At 40.8% G+C, this 27,717-nt stretch overlaps 1 protein-coding gene across 2 annotated transcripts in view; it reads left to right on the forward strand.

The window, feature by feature from the left end:
- The window catches only part of ddx42 (DEAD (Asp-Glu-Ala-Asp) box helicase 42), a 60,212-nt gene extending 34,880 nt beyond the window's left edge, over positions 1 to 25,332 (forward strand). For both annotated transcript variants that reach the window (XM_072249279.1, XM_072249280.1), the window contains 11 exons: positions 478 to 654; positions 1,909 to 2,037; positions 2,683 to 2,782; positions 3,472 to 3,519; positions 8,173 to 8,270; positions 11,101 to 11,377; positions 20,099 to 20,200; positions 21,111 to 21,235; positions 22,673 to 22,783; positions 23,500 to 23,598; positions 24,002 to 25,332. In XM_072249279.1, coding sequence (XP_072105380.1) covers positions 478 to 654; positions 1,909 to 2,037; positions 2,683 to 2,782; positions 3,472 to 3,519; positions 8,173 to 8,270; positions 11,101 to 11,377; positions 20,099 to 20,200; positions 21,111 to 21,235; positions 22,673 to 22,783; positions 23,500 to 23,598; positions 24,002 to 24,784 — 2,049 coding nt within the window. In that variant the 3' untranslated portion in view covers positions 24,785 to 25,332. The remainder of the gene's footprint in view (positions 1 to 477; positions 655 to 1,908; positions 2,038 to 2,682; positions 2,783 to 3,471; positions 3,520 to 8,172; positions 8,271 to 11,100; positions 11,378 to 20,098; positions 20,201 to 21,110; positions 21,236 to 22,672; positions 22,784 to 23,499; positions 23,599 to 24,001) is intronic.
- Positions 25,333 to 27,717: the final 2,385 nt, after the last annotated feature.

The raw sequence follows: 27,717 nt of genomic DNA on the forward strand, positions 1-27,717 counted from the left end.
TGGATGGGCGGATACAATGGAGCATGCAATAATGGCTTGGGGTCCTTGCTGGCCAATGTTCAGATTGGCCATGAAGTGAAGATTCAGGATGTTCATAGAATTATGGAAATTTACAATACAGGAAGAAGCTTTTTGTGGACTATTCCGTTTCCCAGCTCTTAGTTTGCAGCATTGTAAATTGTAGTTCCTCATGCTTCTTTCAGCTACTCTTTAATCATGATCAGTGGTTCTTTCTCCATCACATTTTCAGACAATGAATTCCAGATTTTCATTGCTTTTTTTTAAAAAATGAAAAAATTTTCCTCAGATCCCCTCAAATCCTTGTACTTAAATCTGTGTCCTCATGTAGAAGTGTCTCTGCCAAATGAAATGGGTCCTCCACAATCACCTGTGCTAGCCTCTTAGATTTCTGTAAAGCAAAATTGTGGTTAAAGGAAATAATGTCACAATGTTCATTATATGTTTGTTTGGATACAGGGTGTTCCCATTGCACTGAGCGGGAGAGACATGATTGGAATTGCCAAAACTGGTAGTGGTAAAACTGCAGCCTTTATCTGGCCAATGTTGATTCACATCATGGATCAGAAGGAGCTGGAACTAGGGGATGGACCTATTGGTGTGATCGTCTGCCCAACCAGAGAGCTCTGTCAACAGGTACAGTAATGATAAGTATCTAGAAAGCAGATGAGATCTACGTATCACTGGTCAATGTGATGAGTTCTGTACTATCAGTCCTTGAAGTTAAATCTTTTAATTGATAATTTACATCTTCAATGTTTAGAGTTAAGCCTTTGATAATTTTAAAATGAATTTCATCATATGTAAGAATAACTAATGGAATTCCTGAAAAGGGAAAAGGTCAGTTTTTTTTTAAAAGAAGTTCCGTGTTGATAAGTGGAAGCAAATCAAAAATCACTTGTGTTTAATCGCTTCTGATTTAAAAAGCCCAGTTTGAAATAGTAATTTTTCTCCTCAGATGTGGTTGATGATTTTGTTTGTTGAGTTTTGTTTTATTTTTAATATCTAATTTGTATGTAACTTTTTCATTTACTTATAGACATGCCATTCTGAATTTTAAGAAGTTGAGTACTTATTTAAGTAAAATATGCAACACGTAATAGCTGAACTTGTCACATGCATTTTTCTTTCGTGTAAGGGTAGCCCCAATCCCACAAGTTACCCTATTTCCTTTTCCCTATATATTCTTTTCACTACCACAGAGTTTCAAACTGTGTAGATGTACTCATAAGCAAAATACTGCAGATGCTGGAGATAAAGCAGTATCTGTGCTTATATTTGTCTTAAATCTGTGTCTACAATGAGGTCCACCAACTTGCTGTGGATGTGATTCTCTAATTGCTTAGTGATAGCTTAGGATACGGTATATACATGCTTGATGTCTTATATGAGCTTGCTATCTTGTATATGCTTGTGCTGTGAATGACCTTTGGCACTGTGTTTTGCACCTTGGCCCTACAGTAACGCTGTTTTATTTGGCTGTATTCATGTATGGTTGAATAACAATTTAACTTGAATACAGACTTATGGGACACATGTACACACACTTCCTTCAAAGGTGTCACATACTTTATGGTAAATTGTTCCATGATTACAGTGACGAGGAAGGTATCTGGGTTGAAACCACTAGTCATGTTTTTTAGGTGTTGATTAAATTTGTGGGTTCAATTGATTCAAATCTATTTGTGGGTTAATCCAATTACATATTTATATGCTGTCAATAGAAGGTCTGATTTTAAGCTAGTTGGTAATAAAGTGTGGCTGGTACAGTTACACTCAGTCCCTAAAATAGTTCCTCAACATAGCCTTGTTGCTGCTTTTATGATGTGATTTACTGAAGGTTTCCCTATGTGTGCTGGCACTAAATTAGTTTTTTCCTGTCATATGCAGATTCATTCTGAATGTCGGAAGTTTGGAAAAGCCTACAACCTGAGGTCAGTGGCTGTGTATGGTGGAGGCAGTATGTGGGAACAGGCAAAAGCTCTTCAAGAAGGTGCAGAAATCGTCGTGTGTACACCAGTGAGTATATAAAATGCTCTTAAACATTATCCTATTTAGAGTAACCAAGGAGGTAGATATTTGAATTGCTGCCACTATGAAAAATCACTTAAAGAGTGCAGTAGCTTTTTTTTTTGCGATAGAAGTAACTTGTATTTCTGTAGTAGATATCTCATAGGGGCTTATAATCTGTGAAGTACTTTTTAAGTGCTGTTGTTATAATTTGCACACTGTTAAATTGAGAAATTGTACTCAAAGGAAAAGATGTTTATTTTAAGAGGAATTTTTTTAAAGGATTCAACTTTCAAATCATATTTTCCTGAGATTTGCTGACACTCTGCTTGGGCAGCCACTCTAATGATGCTTATGGGCATTGAGAGTTCTTTTGAATGTTAATTTCTGTACACTAGTGGTTGTATACTCTTTCTTGTTGAATGTATAATGAGGCAATTTTAATTAATAATTATTGAATATCTTTAAATTTTGCTGTATTATGCAGTTTGAAATCTGATCTATATTGAAATTCCTAGAAGAGGAATAACAGCAAAATAATTGCATTTGTGTGTCTTATTTTTATTATGAAATGTCCTTTAGCATTGTAAATTACGCTGTGTAAATAACTAAACAGATTGTTCAGGCTGCTCATTCTTACATTCCCTCTCCCAGGGGAGGTTGATAGACCATGTGAAGAAGAAAGCCACTAACCTACAGAGAGTGACCTATTTAGTATTTGATGAAGCAGACAGGATGTTTGACATGGGATTTGGTAAGAGATCTCCATCATGTATAAAAATGTCAAACTTTTTTGTATTTTGATTACTTGTTGTGAATATCCTAGTCATTATATATCACTAAAATAGCAAAAAATACCAAAGCACTTGACGGGAATATCATCACACTATGATTCACTCCAATATTGGTCAAAGAAAGAATTAAGGATTCTGAAAGAAGGAAAGATGAGTAGAGAGGTTGAAGAATGTGTATAGGAGCTTTGTGGTCTTCAGAGGTGAAGAGAAGACAGGGTGATAGAGCAATCAAATGTAGATTTAGATCCAAAGCTGGAAGAGCATGGATGTCCCAGGAGGGCTGGAGACAATTACTGGAATTGGTAGGATCGTAGCCTTGGGGATTTGAAAACAGATATATTTTTTATATAATTCAGGGTTCTTAGGACAGGAAAGAAACACCCAAATACCTGGATAGAGGTAGGCAGTTGCTGTATTGCACTTTGATTTTTACATTCTTGATTTTTCAACTCCATCACCAATGACAGACGTGTGCACACGCACTTTATCTAAATGTGTACCTGCCATTCAAATCTTGTTTATTTTTGCTTTTGTCAGTTATGTTTGGATATTCAGTGTAATCACATATGCACAGATACATAACTTGATGACTACGCACTGATGGGTGAAGGTCATGATCTAAAGTTTGATGTTTCTTCAACTTTTTCAGAATATCAGGTCCGATCAATAGCAAATCATGTCCGTCCGGACAGACAGAGTAAGTATTCTGTGTTCTATTTCTAGTTTTGTAACCAGTGTGAATTGAAATAAAGTCTGACATTTATAACAATTATCGTAAGAGATGTGTAACTATATATCCGCGGTCACAAAATAGTTTCAGCTCCTTTAGGTGATGTGTACTGCATTAAAACTGTAAAATGCTGCAGGGGCTTGAAGTTTACTCCTCAGGAAAAATATTCATTTGTAGTATTTGTTCACGCAAATTGAGTGCCATGGTAATAGCAGTTAGCGTGGCACTTTTATAGCTAGGGGCATTCCGGAGTTCAGAGTTTAATTCTGGCACCATCTGTAAGGAGTCTCTGTACGTTCTTCTCGTGGAATGCATGGGATTATCCTGGGTGCTCTGGTTTCCTCCCACAGTTCAAAGACATACTGAATAAATTAATTGCTCATTGTAAATTGTTCCATGATTAGGTTAGAGTTAATCGGGTTTGTCGGGGGTTGCTGTGCCTCGAAGGGCCTACTCTGCTCTGTACCACTACATAAATAAAGAATAATTGACCTGATAACGTAGTGATCTTCAGAGGCAGGAGATCTCCTTAATCCAAGGATTCATAGTAGTGCTCCCAAATTAGTTTTAATTGGGGTTTACAGTATGCAAATCTACCCTATTTTCCGGATGGTGGATAGTTAAAGTCTGGCTTATAGGCTCATCAGGCCAGTGCTTATACCGGTTTCCGTGGCGTGAAGCGACTGAGAGTACGAGACTCACCACCCCAAGATAGGACGCCAGTCTATTGCGAGATTGACCCCCAGCATTTTGCCAGTACCCATTTTCAGCTGGGTGGACTGGAGCAATGTGTAAGTAAGTGCCTTGCTCAAGGGAACAACACGCTGCCTCGGCTGGGGCTCGAACTCACAACCTTCAGATCGCTAGTCCAACACCTTAACCACTTGGCCACGTGCCACACATGATGGATAGTGTTTGATTTATAAGTGTTGTTATTCCCACAACATCTTTGTTCACTTCCTTTTTATTGATGGATGTTACATGTGTGGCTGCAGTACATGTCAGCGTACTGAAGGCACAGTGAAGGTGATAAAAGGGTGGATTTTGAATCATCATATATGGTGGACCTATAGCCTAGATGCAGCAAACTGTAGGGTATCACTACCAAGTACATTGTCCTGATAATTAAAGGTGCCAAACAATGTTCCGGGAAAACTGAAGAAAGTAAAACATGTTATTGACTCTCTTTTGATCAATTTAATTATTCATATAATCAATTTTATATCATGTCCTTTTCTGGGGGTAGGCCTTCTGATAATTTTGTCATTGCAATCAGTAAAAGTATCACTTAAGAGTAGTGAAATAAAAAGATGTACGGTGTACAGTGAGATAAAAACCAAGAAGTACAAATTTTTACCTGGTGCCATGTAACTTACTCTGCCATCCTCCAAGACATTACAAGTCCTATAGATCTTTCAAAATCACACTGGTTTGAAAACAAAGTCCAATCTAATTGGGATGATCTGTTGATTATGGTCTTCACCACAAAACTTTGAGGGAGGGGTGAATATTAATATTGTGAAGTGAGACTTGTGATTTTGGAGATGATGTATTAGGAGACTGCAGTATCTAGATAGCTACAACTGAGCTTTATTTGTTAGAGATATCAGGGAAGAGGTGTTGCTTAAGATCAGAAGATAATTTTACCATAACATGAAGCTTGAAGAGATTTGAAGACGATTTTGAAAACACTGTTGAAAAGAGAAATACAGATGTGAAATACAGATATCTAATAGCTTTGTCAATCTGATTAATTGCTTGTTCACTATTTGCCTTCAGTTCTCTCTTTGGACATTTTGCTAAGAATCAGGATTGGTTTTTTTTTATCACTGACAGGTATCATGAAATCTGTTGTTTTGCAGCAGCAGTATAGTGCAATACATTAAAAAATCACTAAGTTTTAATATGAACATATAAAAATAAATAGTGTAAAAAAGAAATCAAGATAGTTTGCAGTAGTGTTCATGGAGTGTTCAGGAATCTGATGGCATAGTGGAAGAAGTTGTTTCTAAATTATTGGGTGTGTGTCTTCAGGCTCCTGTACCACCTCCTTAATGGTAGTAATGAGGAGAGGGCACACCCTGGGTGTGATTGTCCTTCATTTCTCTGCATGTCTTGAATTGGCCTTTTGCAATTTATGGTTGAAATTTGTGTTCTTGGCAAACAGTTTCTAATTTCTATTCAACTCAGCAAATCCTGTAGGGTTGACTCCTTTTCCATTAAACAAAATGAAAATGCATGTTGTGACTCATTGACTGCAGTAGATTTCTGTACTTTCCCATACAACTGCAGGAGATGAAACATCTGCCCATTACCTCTTCCCTTCCCGCCATCCAGGGACCTAAACACTCCTTCCAGGTAGAGCACTGAGAGCATAGAACAGCACATTGTAAGAAAAGTCCCTTTGGTCCACAATGTCTACACCAACTATCATGCCAATATAAAGTAATCCTATCTGTCTGCACAAGGTCCAAACCCTATATTTCCTGTCTACTCAGATGTATCTAAATGCTTCTTAAATGTTGCTGTACTTGTTTCCACCTGGTAGTGTGTTTCAGACACTTGCCACTTTCTGTATGAAAATATTTGCCTCACAATTCTCCTTTAAACGTCTCCCCTTTCACCTTAAATGGATGCACTTTGGTATTTGACATTTCCATTCTGGGAAAAAGATTGATCCAAGTATCCTATGTAAGCTTTCATAATTTTATACTTCCTCTAATCTAGTGCACTCCTCTACATTGAAGAAACCAAATGCATCTGTGTTCCATCTACAAAACTGGATCTGAGTTTCTATTTGCTTGGTGTTTTAATTTTCCATCGCATTCCCATTCTAACCTTTTTGTCAGTGGCATCCTGCAGAGTTACAATGAGGTCCAGTGCAAGCTTAAGGAGGAAATTTCATCTTCCACCTGGGCACTTTGCAGTCTTCAATTTCAGCTAACTTACTGTTTTTTTTTCCTATCTGTATCAGAGCAGTCCATTTCTGCTTACTGTCTGATTTTGGCTGTTTCTCTTTCTTGAATGGTACAGTTGGGCACATCCTTCAGCCCTGCTATAACCAACACAATACAGACAAGGAAGCCTAATTGACACGCAAACACGAGAAAATTTGCAGATGCTGGAATTTCAAGCAACACGCATAAAAGTTGCTGGTGAACGCAGCAGGCCAGGCAGCACATCTAGGAAGAGGTACAGTCGACGTTTCGGGCCGAGACCCTTCGTCAGGACTAACTGAAGGAAGAGTTAGTAAGAGATTTGAGAGTGGGGGGGGGGGGGAGATCCAAAATGATGGGAGAAGACAGGAGGGGGAGGGATGGAGCCAAGAGCTGGAAAGTTGATTGGCAAAAGGGATAGGAGAGGATCATGGGACGGGAAGCCTAGGGAGAAAGGAAGGGGCAATGCTCATGCCATCAAGTTGGATGCTACCCAGATGGAATATAAGATGTTGTTCCTCCAACCTGAGTGTGGCTTCATGTTTACAGTAGAGGAGGCTGTGGACAGACATATCAGAATGGGAATGGGACGTAGAATTAAAATTCCACTGGGAGATCCTGCTTTCTCTGGCGGACAGAGCGTAGGTGTTCAGTGAAACAGCCTCCCAGTCTGAGTCGGGTCTCGCCAATTGGACAGACCTATCACCAGCAACTTTTATGGGTGAAGCCTAATTGACATTTACTTTGCATTTCTAACAGTCACATTTACTCATTTGGTCTCACCCTACCTGGAGATGATCCTTTTTTTGTTGACCAGTTCTTCCCCTACTTTCCCTACTGTTGCAAACTAATGTGTTTTCACTCCTTGCAAGTTCTGACAAAGGATCTTGGACTTAAAACATTAATTCTATTTCTTTATCCACAGGTGTTACCTGAGTGTTCCCAGCATTTTCTGCTTTTATGCCCATCAGGCTCTAAAGTTAATTATCAGAATCGGGTTTATTATCACCGGCATGTGACATGAAATTTGTTAACTGAGCAGCAGCAGTTCAATGCAATACATAATATAGCGGGGGGGGGGGGAGAGGGGAAAAATAAATAAATCAATTATATATGTGTATTGAATAGATAAAAAAACATGTAAAAAAACCCAGAAATTATAGGCATCCGTTAGTCTCGTGAGACCATGGATTTGCGCCTTGGAAGGTTTCCAGGGCACAGGCCTGGGCAAGGTTGTATGGAAGACTGGCAGTTGCCCATGCTGCAAGTCTCCCCTCTCCATGCCACCGATGTTGTCCAAGTGAAGGGCACTAGGACCCATACAGCTTGGCACTGGTGTTGTCACAGAGCAACGTGTGGTTAAGTGCCTTGCTCAAGGACACAACACGCTGCCTCACCCAAGGCTCGAACTAGCAACCTTCAGATCACTAGACGAATGCCTTAATCACTTGGCCACGTGCCAAAAAAGAAAAAAAAGAAATGTTGTATAGTTAAAAAAATGAGGTTGTGTCCAAGGGTTCAATGTCCATTTAGGAATCGGATGGCAGAGGGGAAGAAGTTGTCCCTGAATCACTGAGTGTGTGCCTTCTGGCTTCTGTACCTCCTACCTGATGGTAACAGTGAGAAAAGGACATGCTGGAGGAATTATTGAGGAATTCTCTTATATGTGGAATCTGTATTCCAGCTTTGCTATTCAGTGCTACTTTCCGGAAGAAGATAGAGAGACTGGCCCGAGATATCCTCACTGACCCTATCCGAGTTGTACAAGGAGACATCGGAGAGGTAATATGACTGAAGAATTGCTCATTTTAACAATTAATAGCCATAAAATATGAGTCATTTCCAGCAGTAATCACAAGAAATTTAAAATAATGTTAAGTATGAGTTGACAGCTTGGGAACTTCCACCAACTGATCTCTACAGTTATCTGAGCTGTCACAAAGAACCCACAGGGCAGAGGATAACTACTCTATAGAAGGCTTTGATACACCATAAAGCATAATCCCTCTACTTAACCTGCAAGTGGTGTTGGTAGTCATAATATCTTCAGTGCTAATGTCAAGTATTTTCATCAGATGTCATATAAACCTACATTTTGCAGAATTTTTCATGCATACTTTCTCAGTGCATATTATTATCAAGTTCTGGCTGTTGTGCCTAGTACCAAAAGCTCTAAGTTATCGTGTTTCCTTTGCATACTTGCTGTGGATGCCCACTTCTCTTGTGACCTGCATGATAAGATTCTGGAATATGATTGTTTTTGTAGGGTAACCCAATCCCAATATTCAGCACCTTATTTAACCGCTATGTTACCAAATGCTATACCCACTGATATTTAAACTATATTATAGTAATAGTCATACTTTATTGATCCCGGAGGAAATTGGTTTTCGTTACAGTTGCACCATAAATAATTAAATAGTAATAAAACCTTAAATAATTAAATAGTAATATGTAAATTATGCCAGGAAATAAGTCCAGGACCAGCCTATTGGCTCAGGGTATCTGACCCTCCAAGGGAGGAGTTGTAAAGTTTGATGGCCACAGGCAAGAATGACTTCCTATGACGCTCTGTGTTGCATCTCGGTGGAATGAGTCTCTGGCTGAATGTACTCCTGTGCCCACCCAGTACATTATGTAGTGGATGGGAGACATTGTCCAAGATGGCATGCAACTTGGACAACATCCTCTTTTCCCACAGTCAGTTCCATCCCCACCACATCACTGGCCTTACAAATGAGTGTGCATGTGTGGGAAATTTTAGAACAAGTTGGACTTTGAGTTAGGAGGGAAGGAAGGAAAATGCAACAGTAATAGCGATTGACATTTCAAGTGATTCTGTGACATATACGTATGTGACTCCAGGCTGGTTAACAATGACTGCAGAACTTCTTGAATGGACTGGCTAAACAGCCAGGGGTTGTGTGCATACTGGCACCAATGACAGAGGTAGAAAGAGGAATAATGTTCTGCAGGCAGAGTTTAGGGAGTTTGGAAGTACATTAAAAAAACAGGACCTCAAAAGTAGGAATCTCAGGATTTCGGGAATATTTAGATAAAGCAGATTAATTCATGGCTTGGAGAAATGTGTTTTTGGGAAAATCTTATATTCAAGGAGACCTGGGATTTCTCCAAGCCAGATGAGTTACACCTCATCAGGAACTGAACCAGTGTCTGGAATATATGGAAGAGTTTGCTGGTGCTGCAGGAGAGGATTTAAACTTATTTAGTGGGTGGGGTGGGATGTGATGGTAGGATCAAATTTAAAAAGCAAGATAAAAATAAATCAGGAAGACAGTTTACATTATATTAGTAGCTCTTAGGATTTTAATAGGATCAATGAAAATGGGAATTGATAAACAATTACATTTGATTTTCCACGTATGTGAATCTGGAGGTTGGTGAACTATTGGCATGGATGGCTGTGTGAAAAAATGACAACGGTGATAACAGAAAAGATTAGGAAGAAAAGAAAGTGAGAGGGAAAGTGGTGTGAATTGAATGAACGTTGCAAAGCTAAAGCAAAAGGATGTTAAAGAAAGATGAAAGACATGGCGCATTGCTGAGGATTAGAGTCACACAGCACAGAACCAGGCACTTCAGCCATCACATCTTTGACCAAGTATATGTATCCATTTATCAGCACTTCTATGTCTTTGTGATTCAAGTGCTTGTCTAGGTGCTACTAAAATATAGTGAATAGTAGCTGCCTTCATCAGGCAATGCATTCCAGACTGCAACCACCTTCAATTCCCCTTATCCTAAACCTACGCCCTCTAGCTTTAGACATCTCTTCTTGTAAACTCGAAGTTTTCTACTATTTCTCCCTTTATAATTTTGTATACCTCTCAAAACTCTTTTCAGCCTCCTTCACTTCAAGGAAAACAAACCCAGCCTATCCAACTGAAGTGCTCCATCTCCTGGTGAATTTCCTTGGCACCATCTCCAATGCAATCATGACCTTGAATTAGGAGTATTTTCTCAGCTTGTAATGGGAGAGATTTGGAGGTGTAAATGTGCAGGGAACTTGCCAAAATTATATGAACAAGGCGTTGATTGTAATAGGGGATCTTTAATTATTCTCCTGTAAATTCGTATAGCAATAGTTTTAAGGGCAAAGAAGGTGAAGAATTTTTGAAATAGTGCACAATAATTTTCTACGAAAATGTGTTTCGGGTCCAGTAAGAAGTAGGCCTTGCTGAATCTGGTTATTGGACATGAAGTTAGTGCAGTGTACCAAATTTCAGTTGGAGAACATTTAAAAGATATTTCTGTGCTGTACAACTCCTGGATGAAAATGTTATTCTTTACTCTCTCCTCTAATTCATTACATAATCTATGTCCCTAGTTACCAAGAAATTTGTCTGTCTTCTCCCTTCTTGTCATGCCTCTCATAATTTTATTTAATTTAACTAAATATTCTCAATCTTAACAGTTCCAAGAAACATCTCTACCACTTTCCTATTCTGCTCTTTCTGTGAACTAGTGTTTTACCATCTCTGGGATCATTGGGATTTCAGCTCTGGAAGTGCTGACCCTCCATTCTCAGCGGTGTTGGACAATATGCCCTTTATATCAGCATTAATCCTCATTAACATTTATTTTGTTTCAGGCAAATGAGGATGTAACTCAGATCGTGGAGATTCTTGCAGCTGGTCCTGATAAGTGGGTTTGGCTCACAAGGCGACTTGTGGAGCTGACATCCAGAGGCAGTGTACTCATCTTTGTGACCAAGAAGGCTAATAGTGATGAGCTTGCTGCTAATTTAAACCAGGAGGGTTATACTGTTGGACTGTTGCATGGAGATATGGATCAGAGTGAACGAAACAAAGTCATCTCTGACTTCAAGAAAAAGTCGATTCCTATTCTAGTGGCTACAGATGTCGCAGGTGAGCATCTCTTCATTCCCGTATAGGAACAGCCATTCACTCCACAGATTTTAGGAAATGAAAGACTAAGATGCATATTGAACCACTGGAAATTTGGGGCCTGAGTAGAGGAAGTGGTTAGGTGTGTAGCTGCAGTTGTGCTTGAGCTGGAATGGGAAATAGGGCCAGTGACAGCACTATGGCCTGGTGTGTGGCTGGGCTTTGAAGCTGGAGACTGGAGTATGAGCATGAGGGCAGATGAGAAGAGAGGGAGGCAGTGGACAAGGGTTCCTGTGCCTAAGTGCTCATGTACATATGTGTTTGCATGTGAGCGCATGTGCAGGTGGCACCTATGCTTTCCCACATATAGATGTGAGTATTATTACCATGTAGCAGCCTAGTCTCTAGTGGTCTTTGGCCCCCTCACTACAAGATCAAGACCTTAGTTTGTTAGCTGGTGTGCAGTGGTTGTTCACGTTAAAACAAACCTTGCAAAGGCAACTTCCAGTTCACAATACGAAGTTTGAGACATGGAACGTTAGCACCCTTATGAATAATCCCAACAGTGACCGATCTGAACGCTGCTTCACTATCATGTCTTGGAAGCTCAGATGCTTTGACATCAGCATCACTGCAGATGGATGCACAACAGTCAGGAGATGGCCAACTGTAAGAACATATCAGACAGTAGTTTCACTCTCTGGGTGGACAAACAGGAAGAGGAATGATGTCTTCATGGAGAACTGGAGAGATTGGAAATAGTTAAGTGAGGTTTGGAAAATTGAGGAATCTGGTTCTGTTTAATGTTATACACAGATTTAGTGAATGAGACAGGTGAGCTGAAGACACTGACGTCTTGTAAAATTGCGGTGTTAGCTATTACAGAATGTAGATGAAAGCAGGGCAGATTTGGTAGGTTAGGGCCTCAGTTACAGGAACTTTGGGTGAATTAGACATGGGGATAAAAGGGGAATAGGAATAACAATATTGGGTAAAGATAAATGCTGCTGTGGAAAGGGCAGATGGCAGAAAGATGGAAAATGGTTTGTCTAAAGAACAAAAAGCAGGGTAATCACTTTGAAGTGTACAATGAACCACCAAAGAGTCTGAGGGGAATAGAGCAAATTTATAAGTAAATTTCTGACAAACTGCAAAGTAGTTCAAACAATAATGTTGAGGAATTCATTATAGTGTAATATGTAGCCAGTGTTAGAATTATAGAGGGTATACAGGCTTAGTCATTTGCCTTTAAGAGTATTTTTAGTCATTATGTTGCAAGTCCAACCATTGAAGCTGGGGAGGTGGAGGGATTGTGTCAGTAGGAGAGGAAGTTTGTGATACATAATTCAGTTTGATTTGGTGTCATTTTTGGAAATGACAATAATTGGGGAAACAGTTTTACTGGACTGATGTAATGTAGGAATAAGTGAACTGGAAAGTAAATGAAGGTAAATCAGTCACGCAGTTGGAGATATTGAAGAAAGATTTAGGAAAAAAAGTGTAACTGCCAAATCTCAAGCATCCAGATTGATACAATACCTAGAGGGTGAGCAAAGACAAGAAAAGGAACCATGGTGTAGTTGCAGGTTTAGGAGGTGCAATCAGAGTAGCCCAAGAAAACAATGGCAGCCATAGAATTCTGGAAGGAGCAAATGTGTAGAGTTATGAATGGAGTGTGAATCAACGGAGCTGATTTTCTTGCATGATATCGATAGAGCTGTACGCTCCAGGCATGTGGACAGTATTTTATCATGCTTCTGGCTGTGCCTTGTGGTTGGTAGGAAAGCTTTTGCAGTGTCAGGAGGCAAGTAATTTGCTGCAGGATACCCAACCTTTGACCTGTTCTTGTAGCCACAACATTTTATCTTTCTGGTCCAGTTAAGTTCTTGTCGGTGATAATTTTTCTAGCCTTTTGATGGTAATAATGCAGAAAACCAATGTTGCTGGTGCCTTGACAAAGCTTTGTATCTTCTGTAGCCTCCATCAAGAACCCAGAGGAATGGAGAATAGCCATAGTTGTTCCTCCCTGATGCGCCAGGTGCACCGAGGTGCAGCTCCTCAGAGACCGTGTTAGGGATCTGGAGCTGCAGCTTGATGACCTACTGCTTATCAGGGAAAGTGAAGAGGTGATAGACCAGAGCTACAGGGAGGTAGTCATCCCTAGGCTACAGGGGTCAGAAAACTGGGTCACTGTCAAGAGAGGGAAGGAAAATGCCCGGATAGTGGAGAGCACCCCTGTGGCTGTCCCCCTCAGCAACAAGCATCTTGTTCTGGATGCTGTTGAGGGGGATGCCCACGGTGACTGGGTCTCTGGCACTGAGCCTGGCGCTGTTGTGCAGGAGGGAAGGAGGGAAAAGAGGAATGTGGTAGTCAGGGGATCCCATAGTCAGGGGAATGGACAGGAGATTCTGTGAGCCTGATAGAGATACCCACATGGTGTGTTGCCTCCCAGGTGCCAGGGTACGGGATGTCTCGGATCGGGTCCTGAATATTCTTAAGGGAGAGGGCGAGCAGCCAGTTGTCTTGGTACATGTTGGTACCAGTGACATAGATCGGAGAAGGGAGGAGGTCCTGAAGAGAGATTTCCAAGAGTTAGGAAGCAAGCTGAGAAGCAGGACCTCCAGGGTAGTAATCTCAGGATTGCTACCTGTGCCACGTGCTAGCGAGGGCAAGAATAGTAGGATCAGGCAGATGAATGCGTGGTTGAGAGACTGGTGTAGGGGGCAGGGCTTCAGGTTCTTGGATCATTGGGATCTCTTCTGGGGGAAGTATGACCTGTTCAAAATGGACAGGTTACACCTGAACCCGAAGGGGACCAATATCCTGGCGGGAAGGTTTAATAGAGCTGTTAGGGAGGGTTTAAACTAATTTGGCAAGGGGATGGGAACCGGAATGATAGAGCAGAGAAAGGGGAAAACAGAAATAAATCTAAGATAGTGAGCAGTAAAGATGTCAGGAAAGACAGACAGGTGATGGGGCAAATTTGCAGCCATTGGGATGAGTTGCAGTGCAATCAAAGCAAAAAGTACCAAATACTGGACTTAAGGTGTTATACTTAAATGCACACAGCATAAGGAATAAGGTGGATGATCTTGTCGTACAGCTACAGATTGGCAAGTATGACGTTGTGGCCATCATTGAGACATGGCTAAAGGATGCATGTCTTTGGGAGCTGAACATCCAAGGATACACGGTGTATCAGAAGGACAGGCAGGTAGGCAGAGGGGGTGGGGTGGCGTGGCTTTATTGGTAAGAAATTATATCAAATCATTAGAAAGAGGTGACATAGGATCGGAAGGTGCAGAATCTTTATGGGTTGAGCTAAGTAGTAGCAGGGGTAAAAGGACTCTGATGGCAGTTATGTATAGGCCTCCAAACAGCTGCAGTGATGTGGACTACAAATTACAACTGGAAATAGAAAAGGCTTGTCAGAAGGGCAGTGTTATGATAATCGTGGGGGATTTTAACATGCGACTGGATTGGGAAAATCAGGTCAGCGCTGGATCTCAAGACAGAGAATTTGTAGAATGTCTGCGAGATGGCTTTTTAGAACAGCTTGTTGTTGAGCCCACCAGGGGATCGGTTGTACTGGATTGGGTATTGTGTAATGAACCGGAGGTGATTAGAGAGATTGAGGTGAAGGAACCCTTTGGAGGCAATGATCATAACATGATTGAGTTCACTGTGAAATTTGAAAAAGAGAAGCCGAAATCCGATGTGTCGGTATTTCAGTGGAGTAAAGGAAACTACAGTGGTATGAGAGAAGAACTGGCCAAAGTTGACTGGAAAGGGACACTGGCGGGAAAGACAGCAGAGCAGCAGTGGCTGGAGTTTATAGGAGAAGTGAGGAAGGTGCAAGACAGATATATTCCAAAAAAGAAGAAATTTTCGAATGGAAAAAGGATGCAACTGTGGCTGACGAGAGAAGTCAAAACCAAAGTTAAAGCAAAGGAGAGGGCATACAAGGAAGCAAAAAATAGTGGGAAGACAGAGGATTGGGAAGTTTTTAAAACCTTACAAAAGGAAACCAAAAAGGTCATTAAGAGGGAAAAGATTAACTATGAAAGGAAACTAGCAAATAATATCAGAGGATACTAAAAGCTTTTTCAAGTATATAAATAGTAAAAGAACAGGTGAGAGTAGATGTAGGACCGATAGAAAATGATGCTGGAGAAATTGTAATGGGAGATAAGGAGATGGCGGAGGAACTGAACGAGTATTTTGCATCAGTCTTCACTGAGGAAGACAGCAGTATACCGGACACTCAAGGGTGGCAGGGAAGAGAAGTGTGCGCAGTCACAATTAGGACAGAGAAAGTACTCAGGAAGCTGAATAGTCTAAGGGTAGATAAATCTCCTGGACCAGATGGAATGCACCCACGTGTTCTGAAGGAAGTAGCTGTGGAGATTGCGGAGGCATTAGCAATGATCTTTCAAAAGTCAATAGATTCTGGCATGGTTCCGGAGGACTGGAAGATTGCAAATGTCACTCCGCTATTTAAGAAGGGGGCAGGAAATTATAGACCTGTTAGCTTGACATTGGTGGTTGGGAAGTTGTTGGAGTCGATTGTCAAGGATGAGGTTACGGAGTACCTGGAGGCATATGACAAGATAGGCAGAACTCAGCATGGTTTCCTTAAAGGAAAATCCTACCTGACAAACCTATTACAATTTTTTGAGGAAATTACAAGTCGGCTAGACAAGGGAGATGCAGTGGATGTTGTATATTTGGATTTTCAGAAGGCCTTTGACAAGGTGCCACACATGAGGCTGCTTAACAAGATAAGAGCCCATAGAATTACGGGAAAGTTACATACGTGGACAGGGCGTTGGCTGATTGGCAGGAAACAGAGAGTGGGAATAAAGGGATCCTATTCTGGTTAGCTGCTGGTCACCAGTGGTGTTCCACAGGGGTCCGTGTTGGGGCCGCTTCTTTTTACGTTGTACATCAGCAATTTGGATTATGGAATAGATGGCTTTGTGGCTAAGTTAGCTGATGATACGAAGATAGGTGGAGGGGCCAGTAGTGCTGAGGAAACAGTCTGCAGAGAGACTTGGATAGATTGGAAGAATGGGCAAAGAAGTGGCAAATGAAATACAATGTTGGAAAGTGTATGGTTATGCACTTTGGCAGAAGAAATAAACGGGCAGACTATTATTTAGGTGGGGAGAGAATTCAAAGTTCTGAGATGCAACGGGACTTGGGAGTCCTTGTGCAAGTTACCCTTAAGGTTAACCTCTAGGTTGAGTCGGTGGTGAAGAAGGCGAATGCAATGTTGGCATTCATTTCTAGAGGAGTAGAGTATAGGAGCAGGGATGTGATGTTGAGGCTCTATAAAGCGCTGGTAAGACCTCACTTGGAGTACTGTGGGCAGATTTGGGCTCCTTATTTAAGAAAGGATGTGCTGACATTGGAGAGGGTACAGAGAAGATTCACTAGAATGATTCCGGGAATGAGAGGGTTAACATGTGAGGAACGTTTGTCTGCTCTTGGACTGTATTCCTTGGAGATTGGAAGAATGAGGGGGGACCTCCTGGAAACATTTTGAATGTTGAAAGGCATGGACAGACTGGATGTGGCAAAGTTGTTTCCCATGATGGGGGAGTCTAGTACGAGAGGGCTACGACCTGGCATTTACAGCTGCATGTGGCAACAAAATTCCACAAATTCACCACCCTTTGGCTAAAGAAATTTCTCCACATCTTTGTTTTGAAAGGGCACCCCTCTATCCAGAGGCTGTGCCCTCTTGTCCTAGACTCTCCCACCATGGGAAACATCCTTTCCACATCTACTCTGTCTAGGCCTTTCAACTGTACAAACTGTAAAAGGGTACCTTACAACTTGATTTGTTTCTTCGACTGTCCATCGATTTTCGATGTTGACTGAGGCCTGGGCAAGTTTGTATGGAAGACCGGCAGTTGCCCATGCTGCAAGTCTCCCCTCTCCACACCACCGATGTTGTCCAAGGGAAGGGCACTAGGACCTATACAGCTTGGCACTGGTATCGTCGCAGAGCAATGTGTGGTTAAGTGGCTTGCTCAAGGACACAACACGTTGCCTCAGCTGAGGCTTGAACTAGCGACCTTCAGATCACTAGACCGACGCCTTAACCAGTTAGCCACGCGCCACACATTTTTTAAGAATAGAACCACTTGATTTTTTTTAAGGAGATGCTGAAGATGGTTAAGAATAGAATAGTCACTGTTATATATGTGGACTCTAGTAAAGCATTTAACAAGTTCACTCATGATAGAACGTTCCAAGATATTAAGCCATATTCACAGTAACTTAGCAGATTATATTCAAAATTAGCTGGATCAAGGAAGATGGAGGGCCGTGGTGGAAGTGTATTTCTCCAGCTGGAGGTCTGTGACCAGCTCTGTCCTACAAGGAGCAGTGCTGGATTGCCGTGGTTTGTGATGTATATGATATGGATGAAAATGTAGGTAGGTTGATTGGAACATTTGCAGATGATACAAATATTGGTGGAGTTATGGAAGTGAAGGTTGGCAGTGGATACAGCAGGATATAGATCAGATGGAATTATGGACAGAGAAAGGGTAGATGGAGTTTAATCTGGACGATTGTGAGGTATTGCCTTTGGAAATCAAATATAAGAGGAAAGTAGACAGTAAATAGCAGGACCTTTAAGAGCGTTGATGTACAAATGGATCTTGGGGTGCAAGTCCATAGCTTCTTGAAAGTGGCAACACATGTAGAAAGGGTGGTAAAGAAGGTATGTGTATGCTTGCCTTCATTAGTCAGGGCATTGAGTATAAAAGTCATGTTGTAGCTGTATAAGAATTTGGTTAGGCTGCATTAAGAGTATTCTGTGTTGTTCATTACGCTATTATGAAGGATGTGAGGGCTTCAGAGAACAGGCAGGAAGGCTGAAGAGATTCAACAGGAGTCCTGAAGAAGGGTCTCGGCCCAAAACGTTGACTGTTATACTCTTTTCCATAGATGCTTCCTGACCTGCTGAGTCCTTCTAGCATTTTGTGTGTGTTGCTTTGGATTTCCAGCATCTGCAGATTTTATTATGTTTGTCAACAAGATGTTGCCTGGATAAGAGAATGTTAGCTATAAGTAGCAGTTGGACAAATTTGGACTATTTTCTCCGTCGTGTTGGGAGGATGAGTGGCGAACTGAGAGAAGTATCTAAAATCCTGAGAGGCATATATACATTGGGTAAATAGTCAAGTCTTTTTCCTCAAGGTGGAAGTGCCTCATACTAGAGGGCACATGCTTAAGTTGAGAGGGTAAACATTTAATCAGTTTTATTTTACATGGAGAGTGGGCAGTGATTTTTAAGAGATTCGCAGGACAGGTGGTGGATGAGGATATGGCATTAGTAGTTAAGAAGAATTTAAATGGGTACGTAAACAGGCAGGAAATGGAGGGGTAACGAGAGGGAGATGATCGGCAGGGGTGAGAGGGGGACGGGAATGCAGATTGGAAAAACAAATAAGGGGAGAGTGGGTAGTAATTACCGGAAGTTGGGGAAATTGATGTCCATGCCATCAGGTTGGAGACTACCTAGACATGATATGAGGTGTTGCTCCTCCAGCCTGATTTGGGCCTCATAGTGGCAGTAGAGGAGGACATGGACAAGCATGTTAGAATGGGAATGGGAAGTTAAATTCAAATGGGTAGCCACCGGGAGATCCTGCTTTTTGCAGTGTACAGAGTGAAGATGCTTAACAAAGTGGTTCCCCAGTCTGTGTCGGGTCTCACCAATGTTGAGGGTGACCCCGGCAAACTCACAGGTGAAGTGTTACCTCACCTAGAAGGGTTGTTTAGGTTCCTGAATGTTGATGTGGGAGGAGGTGTAGCAATTGTCCATGTTTGGTTAGCAGTATTGCTAACTGATCCAGGACTGATTCTAGGAACTAGAGCATCAAAGGTGAAGGTGACAGTAAGGTATAGAGATAACTGCAGAAACTTTGCAGCGAGTGAGAGTCAATTGCTTGCAAAACTTGATCCTAGAATGAATTAATACCTTTAGAAATTGAGAAGAAAAATTGGCAGGCCATGAAATTGAGCTGATTAACTGCTGCATTGAGATGTGCCACCTCTTTTTAGGAGAAGGCTAAGATCTTTAAATTGTCCAGGGCACAAGCATAGTGTCTGTTAAAATGTAAGTTTCATCTTCAGTTGTTCATATACACTCAGTGGCCACTTTTATTAGCTATCCTCCTGTACCTAATAAAGTGGCCACTGAGTGTGTGTTCATGGATTTCTTGTGCTGTAGCCCATTCACTTCAAGGTTCGATGTGCATTCAGAGATGCTCTTCTGCACACCACTGTTATAACGCATGGTTCAGTTATTGTTGCCTTCCTGTCAGCTTGAATCAGTCTGGCTATTCTCTTCTGACCTCTCACATTAACACGGCATTTTCGCCCACGGAACTGCTGCTCACTGGATTTGTTTTTCACACCATTCTCTGTAAACTCGAGAGACTGTTGTGCATGAAAATCCCAGGAGCTCAGCAATTTCAAATCAGCCCATCTGGCACCAGCAGTCATTCCATGGTAAAAGTCACTTTGATCACATTCCTTCCCCATTTTGATGTTTGGTCTGAACAACAACTGAACCTCTTGACTATGTCTGTATGCTTTTATGCATTCAGTTGCTGCCACATGATTGGCTGATTAGATATTTGCATTACCAAGCAGGTGTACCTAATAAAGTGGCCACTGAGAGTGGACTTTGCAATAATAGATTTGTTGAATTTATTACAGCTCGTGGTTTGGATATTCCATCCATTAAGACCGTGATTAACTACGATGTGGCTCGTGATATTGATACACACACTCACAGAATTGGACGAACTGGCCGAGCAGGTAAGAGGTGTTAATCTCACCAACCTGCAAAATATCTAGCAAAAGCTCTACATGGTAATACTACTGCATGTTATAAAGGAACAGTCAATGGTTAACTTAATTCATTATATTTTTGTGTATACTCCCTTTTAATAATATGCTTTTGTCATTTTGCTTCGTATGCTAATTAGCAATAATCTCCGTATCAGCTTGATATCATTGTTCTGATTTCTGCAGGTTTTGATTTGCTCCTTTTAGTATGGCATCTAATTAGTTTTGCAAATTTGATCAATAAACTAGCTGAAACATGATCCTACTTAAACTGCTCTTGAGATATGGAATAGTTTCTGCACATTCTAGTTAGGGTTGTCTGTAAATTTTCTGCCAAACCCTCAGGTATGAGACTTAAAAACTCTCATACCTCTGTTTAGAGTGAAAATACTACTACTGAACCTGGATGACAACTGTAGTACATAGCAAAGAGATATGATCTTGAAAGCCACTTTCATTTGAATGACATGTTCCATTCAAAACCTTACGATGTCATCTAAGGTGATAAGTAGGTGTGTACCAAGGGAGTGCTATAAAGTCAACGCAACCTCAAACAAAATATTGAGCCAAGGCTAATGGTCCTAAGCCAAGTTAAAGATTACAAAGCCTCTTTTTAAGTCCTATTCATGTTCTTTCCAGCTATTTATTCTGCAATAAAAATATATTAACTTGTGACTTACTGTTTTAATGAGGTTTTGCACAGATGGAACACTTAATTTGTTTAATTTTATTGTACATAATTAACTGAAAATTACTTTGGAAGTCCTAAGAACCTCTAATTTACATATCTGAGCAAAACTACATATCCTTCCTTAGATTTCTTGCCCCTTTACCAGCATTGTTAGCTTTTTCATTGTTTGTTCTGATTTTCGCTTTCCAGGAGAGAAAGGAATGGCATATACATTAATGACCAGTAAGGACAGCAATTTTGCTGGAGATCTTGTTCGCAATTTAGAAGGAGCTAATCAGTATGTTTCCAAAGAACTGTTGGACCTGGCAATGCAGGTATATAAAAGAGGCAAACTTGACTACATCTGAAAGCAATTATAGATGTTTATGCTTGATTAACTCAACTTTCAAGATTTCTCATAACAAAATTCAAAGACTGTGTAACTCATCATCCCATTCCATTCAATGCCCATGTGTGATTACCTTAGATTAGGCCTTGCAAGTCATTTATATCTCTATGTTTTAAATATCATTCAATATACAGACCACCATAATTTCCCTGGTCTGTAGAAAAACAAAACATTTTTGTTCTTTTCATTATCTTAGCTGCAGTGGTACAGTATACAATGATTTGACTGCTTTTCTCTTATTTGGCAGTAATCTCTGGACAAGGAACTTGCAGACTCCTATCATGGTTGTCCTGTACACTGCTTACAATGTTTTATACCTCTTGATGCATCCAATAAATAAAACATTGTAATTGGATCTGATTTTCATCTGTGTTTCAATCTTTGAATGTTTGTTAGCTGTTGTTCTCTCCTTACTTCTATCCTGAAGGGACTCAGTCCTGTCAGGTTATATTGTCAGCTGAAAGTCTATGACCTTGCCCAAAAAACAATCTTTATTTAAGATTTTAAACACTGAATGTCAATTGACCATTTTTTCTCCTAAAAGATCTAAGCATTTACTTTCTAGCAAAAATTGCATGGCATTAACCTTTAGTGGGCACTCTGGCTGAAACTTTCTTCGCTGAATTGTTTAACTTCAGTAGTAGCTTCAGCTAGGTTACAGAGGACTGATAATTGATCCTTTGTCCTCACTATAAACCTTTTAAATTAATTTCCTGTAGATAGAAATCACAAAGTCTAAATTTTAAAGTTTACCAAGTGCAAAAGTACCAATCCTTCAAAAGTTATCATCTGAGCATCAGAATAAAAGTTGATGAAAGCTGAGGAAATTGAACAAATCATTAATGTTTGCTTGCAGATGCTACTGACTGTTGCTATGTGTGTTAATTCAACTTACCAAACCATTTTACCTTATGCAGTGAAGATAACAAGTGACCTGCACCAAACTCTCTAAAAGCTCTTTTGAACCCATTAAGTTTATCAATGCCCTTCAGCAGAGGAAATCTGCCGTCCTTCCTCGTACTGACCTATAGGTAACAACACATCCCTCTGATGCAAATTACACACTCATAAAGCAGTTAGGGATTTGTGTTACGTGCTAACCAATGAAACCAGGATTTGGAGAAAAAGGAATAAATTTAAAAAAAAACACTCTTCTGATGTTGATGGGCTTGCTGTATATTTCAATATTTTCAATTTTATTACTGATTTCAGATTCCATGTAACCAGGGATGAAAGCAGCAACATATTGGAACTGCTCTGTAGCATCCTGTGGTAGTAATCCCTGTAAATCACATCTTAACTCTAGTTTAATACTGTTCTACTATGAAAATTTAACTGTGTGTTGACTAACTTCTGTTGTCAGAACCCATGGTTCCGAAAGTCCCGTTACAAAGCTGGGAAAGGGAAAAGAATGAATATTGGAGGAGGAGGATTAGGCTACAGAGAGCGTCCAGGACTTGGCTCGGATAATTCAGTGAGTAAATGGCGGTTTGGGATGATCAACATCAGTAAATATTTCCAGTTGCAAGTGGTGTACCCCAGTAGATCATTTGCTTTGTAGGTCTGTTCATTCTTCTCTGCAGTGTACAAATCTGAAAAATAACTTGTCTTGAAAATGACATTACCCTTGTATTCTGATAAAAATGAACTACCCCATTCACATTAGAGAAGCTTTGATAATCACACTATACAAAAAAAAGCGTTTTTAATCTTTGTTGCAATGGATATGTTGCTGTTGAGTCTTGTTAGGGGTGGTTCACTGTTGAGTCATTATCACATTGAAGGTCAATGTTCTGTTGAATCCAGCCCTCTTCACAGATCAGTGGAATCCAGTTATTCTGAGAAGGTCTGCTATAGAATGTAATCAAGTTGTACAGTGGCAATGACTATCCTGTTACGCAGTGTTAATCGGTTTTGTTTAAAATAAAGAAATTGATAAATATGGATATTAAGGGAGATGGAGTAAATACAGAAAAATGATAAAGAGGTAAAAGATCTTATTAAGCTAACACAGTGGACCAAAGAACCCTCATCCTTCAGTGTATTATGCCTTCTGACCTACAATGATAACCAATTGGTATAAGGGGTAATGGCTGAATCTTATGAACTTCTGTTGCATGACTTTGTGCTGATTGTTAACTTTTTGCCTGAAGCATAATAATGAAATTGGTGGTTGGTTGTCTCTCCCAGGACAGATCAACGAACAATGTGCTGTCTAATTATGAAGCATATAAGCCATCCACTGGCGCAATGGGGGATCGAATGTCAGCCATGAAAGCAGCATTCCAGGTAAAGCTCCTCTGATGAAACTCTACTTTTGGGTTAATGGGTTTAGCTGCCTCTCAACTTGTTCTCAGTTTAGCTTCTCCCAAAGCCACAAAAATTACAATTGAGGTATTGTTATGAATGTGATCAAGCAGCAGCAATTTGAATCAGTTTGGCAGCTTCCTTGAAATAACGGAGTATCGACCATATATTGAATTGTTCCAAAACCATCTAAATATTCTGTCCTTCAGTGCAAAAACCACAACATCCTTCCAATACACTGATATTTATTCATTGTAATTAATATTTAATCATGTGAAACAGCACCCAAAATTGTTGTTCTACGTTCAGTACCTACAGTGTCAAGGCTGGTACTTAGAAATGTGAACCACCGAACACTAACACTGTGTTTATTTTATTCCACCAGTCACAATACAAGTCACACTTTGTTGCAGCTACTGGAAGTGCTCCAAAGATCACAGGCTCTGCTGCTGGTACTAGCAACTGGACAAGTGCTGGGAGTCTCAGCATCATCCCTACATGTCCTGTGGGCAATCAGGTCACCAACCAACCCTCAGTCCTCAACAGCAACAGTGGAGCTACTGGGCGGAACAAGGACAACAATAATCGATCGGCTGAGGTCAAAATCAATCGCCCAATTGATAATAGCCCCAGTCGTTCTGAAGTTAGTGGTCGGCATGGGGATAGCTTTGGTCGTCATAGTGATAGCTTGGGTCGCCACGGTGACAGTTTTGGTCGCCATGGAGATGGTTTTGGTCGCCATGGTGACAGCAGCAGTCGCCACAGCGATTCTAGCAGTCGCCATTCTGTCAGTAAGTACAGTGATCGGGGTAGTGACGGCAGGCATGGTGAACGGAGTAGTGACAGGCACAGTGAGCGTAGTGGCGAGAGATATGTTGACCGCAGTGACCGACATGGCGATCGGCGAAGTGATAGCCGGCACAGCAATAGGCATGCAGACGGTCGCGGTGACAACTGGCATGGTGAGGCCAGAAACAGTGGCCTAATCCGGAGCAGTGGGGAGACTGGACGTGTTGATGAAACTGGGAATGGTGGTGGGAGTGGGAATAGCAGCGAGAGCAGGAATGGAGACAGTAGAAGCAGCAGTCGGACCACTTCTACTGAGAATGATGGCTTTGCTGTGCCAGAGCCACCCCCCAGAAAGAAGAGGAGCCGGTGGGACAATTAAATTCCAGAGGTTGTCTGCTCCATATTCTCCTGCAGACAAACATGCTTACACATCAAAGCCCTGTTAGAATCTTGGTGTATAGTTTTATCTGCATAACCATTGAAACAAAAAGGGACATTACTGAATGGAATTTCATTTAGAGTAGTGCATCTTGTACATTAGTGCTGGTATTTGAAATGAGAAACTCTGTAAGATTCAGTTAGCTGGAATTTTTCAGGTTGTCAGATACTTCCAGTATATTTGTTTTTGCCTTTTGCTCTGCACTCTTTGTGAAACAGTAAAGTCATCTCAAAGATAGCTGAAATTGTAACCTCTGACTTATTTTCTTTTTGCTGATTTGTGTTGTGATATCCAACTGCATTTGGGTTGAGATTGCTGTTCTGGCAGGAGTAAATCGTGAAAAGGAAACATTCCTTGGCTGTTTCTAAAAGCTGAGATCAGCAGCCAGCTGTCTTCACTCTGGTTTGAGCTTCATCATCAAATTCCTCACTTGTGTTTGAAAAGTTGGCTCCTTTTATATTCAAATAAAGACACTTTTAAACATGAAATATTTAATTGATTGAACTAATTCACACATGAATATATATGTGTGTGTGTTGTGGCACACTGCAGGTTTGCTGATGTGTTGCCTTTGTTTACTCAGCCAAGTCGAAGTATGCTAATCAATGTGTGGAAACATGGTAGGGTTTGGACTGAGGTTACATTTGAACCCCACTTTTAATACAACAATGTGGTACCCAGGAGCATTGTATAGCAGTTAACAGATAATGCGGCTCACAGAAACTAAATTGGGGCCCATGATTTGTTTCATTCCATTCTTGCTCTTCAAATATTGGTCATTTTCTTGCTACAGAAGCTTGGATCAGGATGTGATTCACTGGGAGAGCTCTCCTACCTGAAATATTCTCATCGCTGTTGCTTCCTAGTCTGTTGAGACACGGCTACTGCATTTATTTCATATTTTCAACATTCAAATAGTGTTTTACATTTTGTAGGGGCTTGTGAATTTCCCTTCTAAATCTTATCTCAGCTGACATGTATGCTCAAAATGCTGGTGAACGCAGCAGGCCAGACTGCATCCATAGGAAGAAGCACAGTCGACGTTTCGGGCCGAGACCCTTCGTCCTGTCTGGCCTGCTGCGTTCCACCAGCATTTTGGGTGTTGCTTGAATTTCCAGCATCTGCAGATTTCCTCGTGTTGGCAAGTATGCTGTCTGGTCTTAGATATCTCTGCCCCATGGAAATTTTCGACTACTGTTTTTTAAATTATGTACCCTGGCTGTGCCTCTCATAATTTTGTACACTTCTGTCGGATCCCCCTTCAACCACTACTGCTCCAAGGAAAACATCTCAGACTGCTGTACTGAAGCATTCCATCTCCGGTAGCATCCTGGTGAATTTTCTCTGCACGTTCTCCAGTACAATCACATCCTTCCTATAGTGTGGTGACTCTTGCTGTAAGATAACCAATATCTTATAAAATTGTGCCAAGTCATCCATGTTCTTGTATTCTATGGTCTGCCTAATGAAAGCAAGCACCATGTTTATCTTCACAACTTTATCTACCTGTGCATCAAGATCACTTTGTGCCTCAATACTCCCAGGCCCCGCAGTTTATGGTACATGTTCTTTTATTAAACACCCAAAATACATCACCTCACACTTACCGGCGCACTACCGTTGTTCTGTTCTGTTGCAATCAGATCAATCTTGTTCTGTTGTCATGATTACTGTCATCATTATGAATATCACCACCGTTGTTTGTCTCTGCAAACTTACTGATCAGTGTTCTCTATGGTCTTGGTTGCAGAGTGTCTGTATAGAAGTGTTGATTGCTCTACAGAGCTTTTAGGGACAAAGTCTGAACTTCACATTCAGCACATACTCTGTTGTGTTGGGTTCTAACTAGGAAAGATTCAGAACTGGCCCAATAGTTCAAACCTGTGCATCAAAGAGGAATATCAGAAGTAAAATTGTAACAGTCTCCAACCTTCCGGCCACCCTGAATCCAGCATTACTATTAAGCCAGGAGACCAAGCCAGGTTCAGTAAAAGTAGAAGTACATATAAAAGTATGCCTTTCTGTTAAATCTAGTGTGAATTAATGAATTATACAAATTGTATATAGCACAATTTTTGTGCGAAATAAGCATGCTATTAACTAAACTGTAACCCCTTAACTAATCATTAATTCAAACTGTGATCTCTATCTGGTAGTGAATAGTGTGAGAAATTACATAGCCAACAGGGAAAAAAAAATCCCTATTGTATTGAACCAATTTTTTTTCTTTGTTATAGATATAATAGAAGATGGTCTTAAAACAAAGTTTTAAGAGGATGAGCAGCCAGAAGTGATGATCCATGTTGATATGAACAGTATAGGCAGAAAGAGGGATGAGGTTGTTCAAAGGGAATTTAGGGAGTGAGGTAGAAAGTTCAAAGTAGGACTTTTAAAGTCACAATCTTATTATTATTTCCTGTGCCACGTACTAGTGAGACAAGAAATAATAAAATATAGTTGAATGCATGACTAAAGAGCTGGTGCTTGGAAGAGACTTTCAGATACATGGATTATTGGCCTCCTTTCCAGGTCAGTTAGGACTTGTACAAAAAAAGCAGTTGCTGCTGAACTGGAGGGGCTCCAATATTGTCATAGGAGGTTGCCATGTGCTACTTGGGAGGGTTTAAACTAATATGACAGGGGATGGGAACAAGAGCAGTAGGTCAGCAAGTAGAGCGATTGAGACATATGATCAAGTCCTATAGGAAGACAAGCAGGACTCCACATCCTAAATCTCTTCAAATTTGTGATGAAGTAGAGCCACTGGTGTGCCTTCTTCATGATTGTATCAATGTGTTCGGCTCAAGAAAAATCCTCCAAGTCGTTGACCCTCAGGAACGGGAAGCTGCTTACCTTTTCTATCACAGCCTTCT

This window comes from Mobula birostris, chromosome X (genome assembly GCF_030028105.1).
Source record: "Mobula birostris isolate sMobBir1 chromosome X, sMobBir1.hap1, whole genome shotgun sequence".
NCBI classification, from domain to species: Eukaryota; Metazoa; Chordata; class Chondrichthyes; order Myliobatiformes; family Myliobatidae; genus Mobula; species Mobula birostris.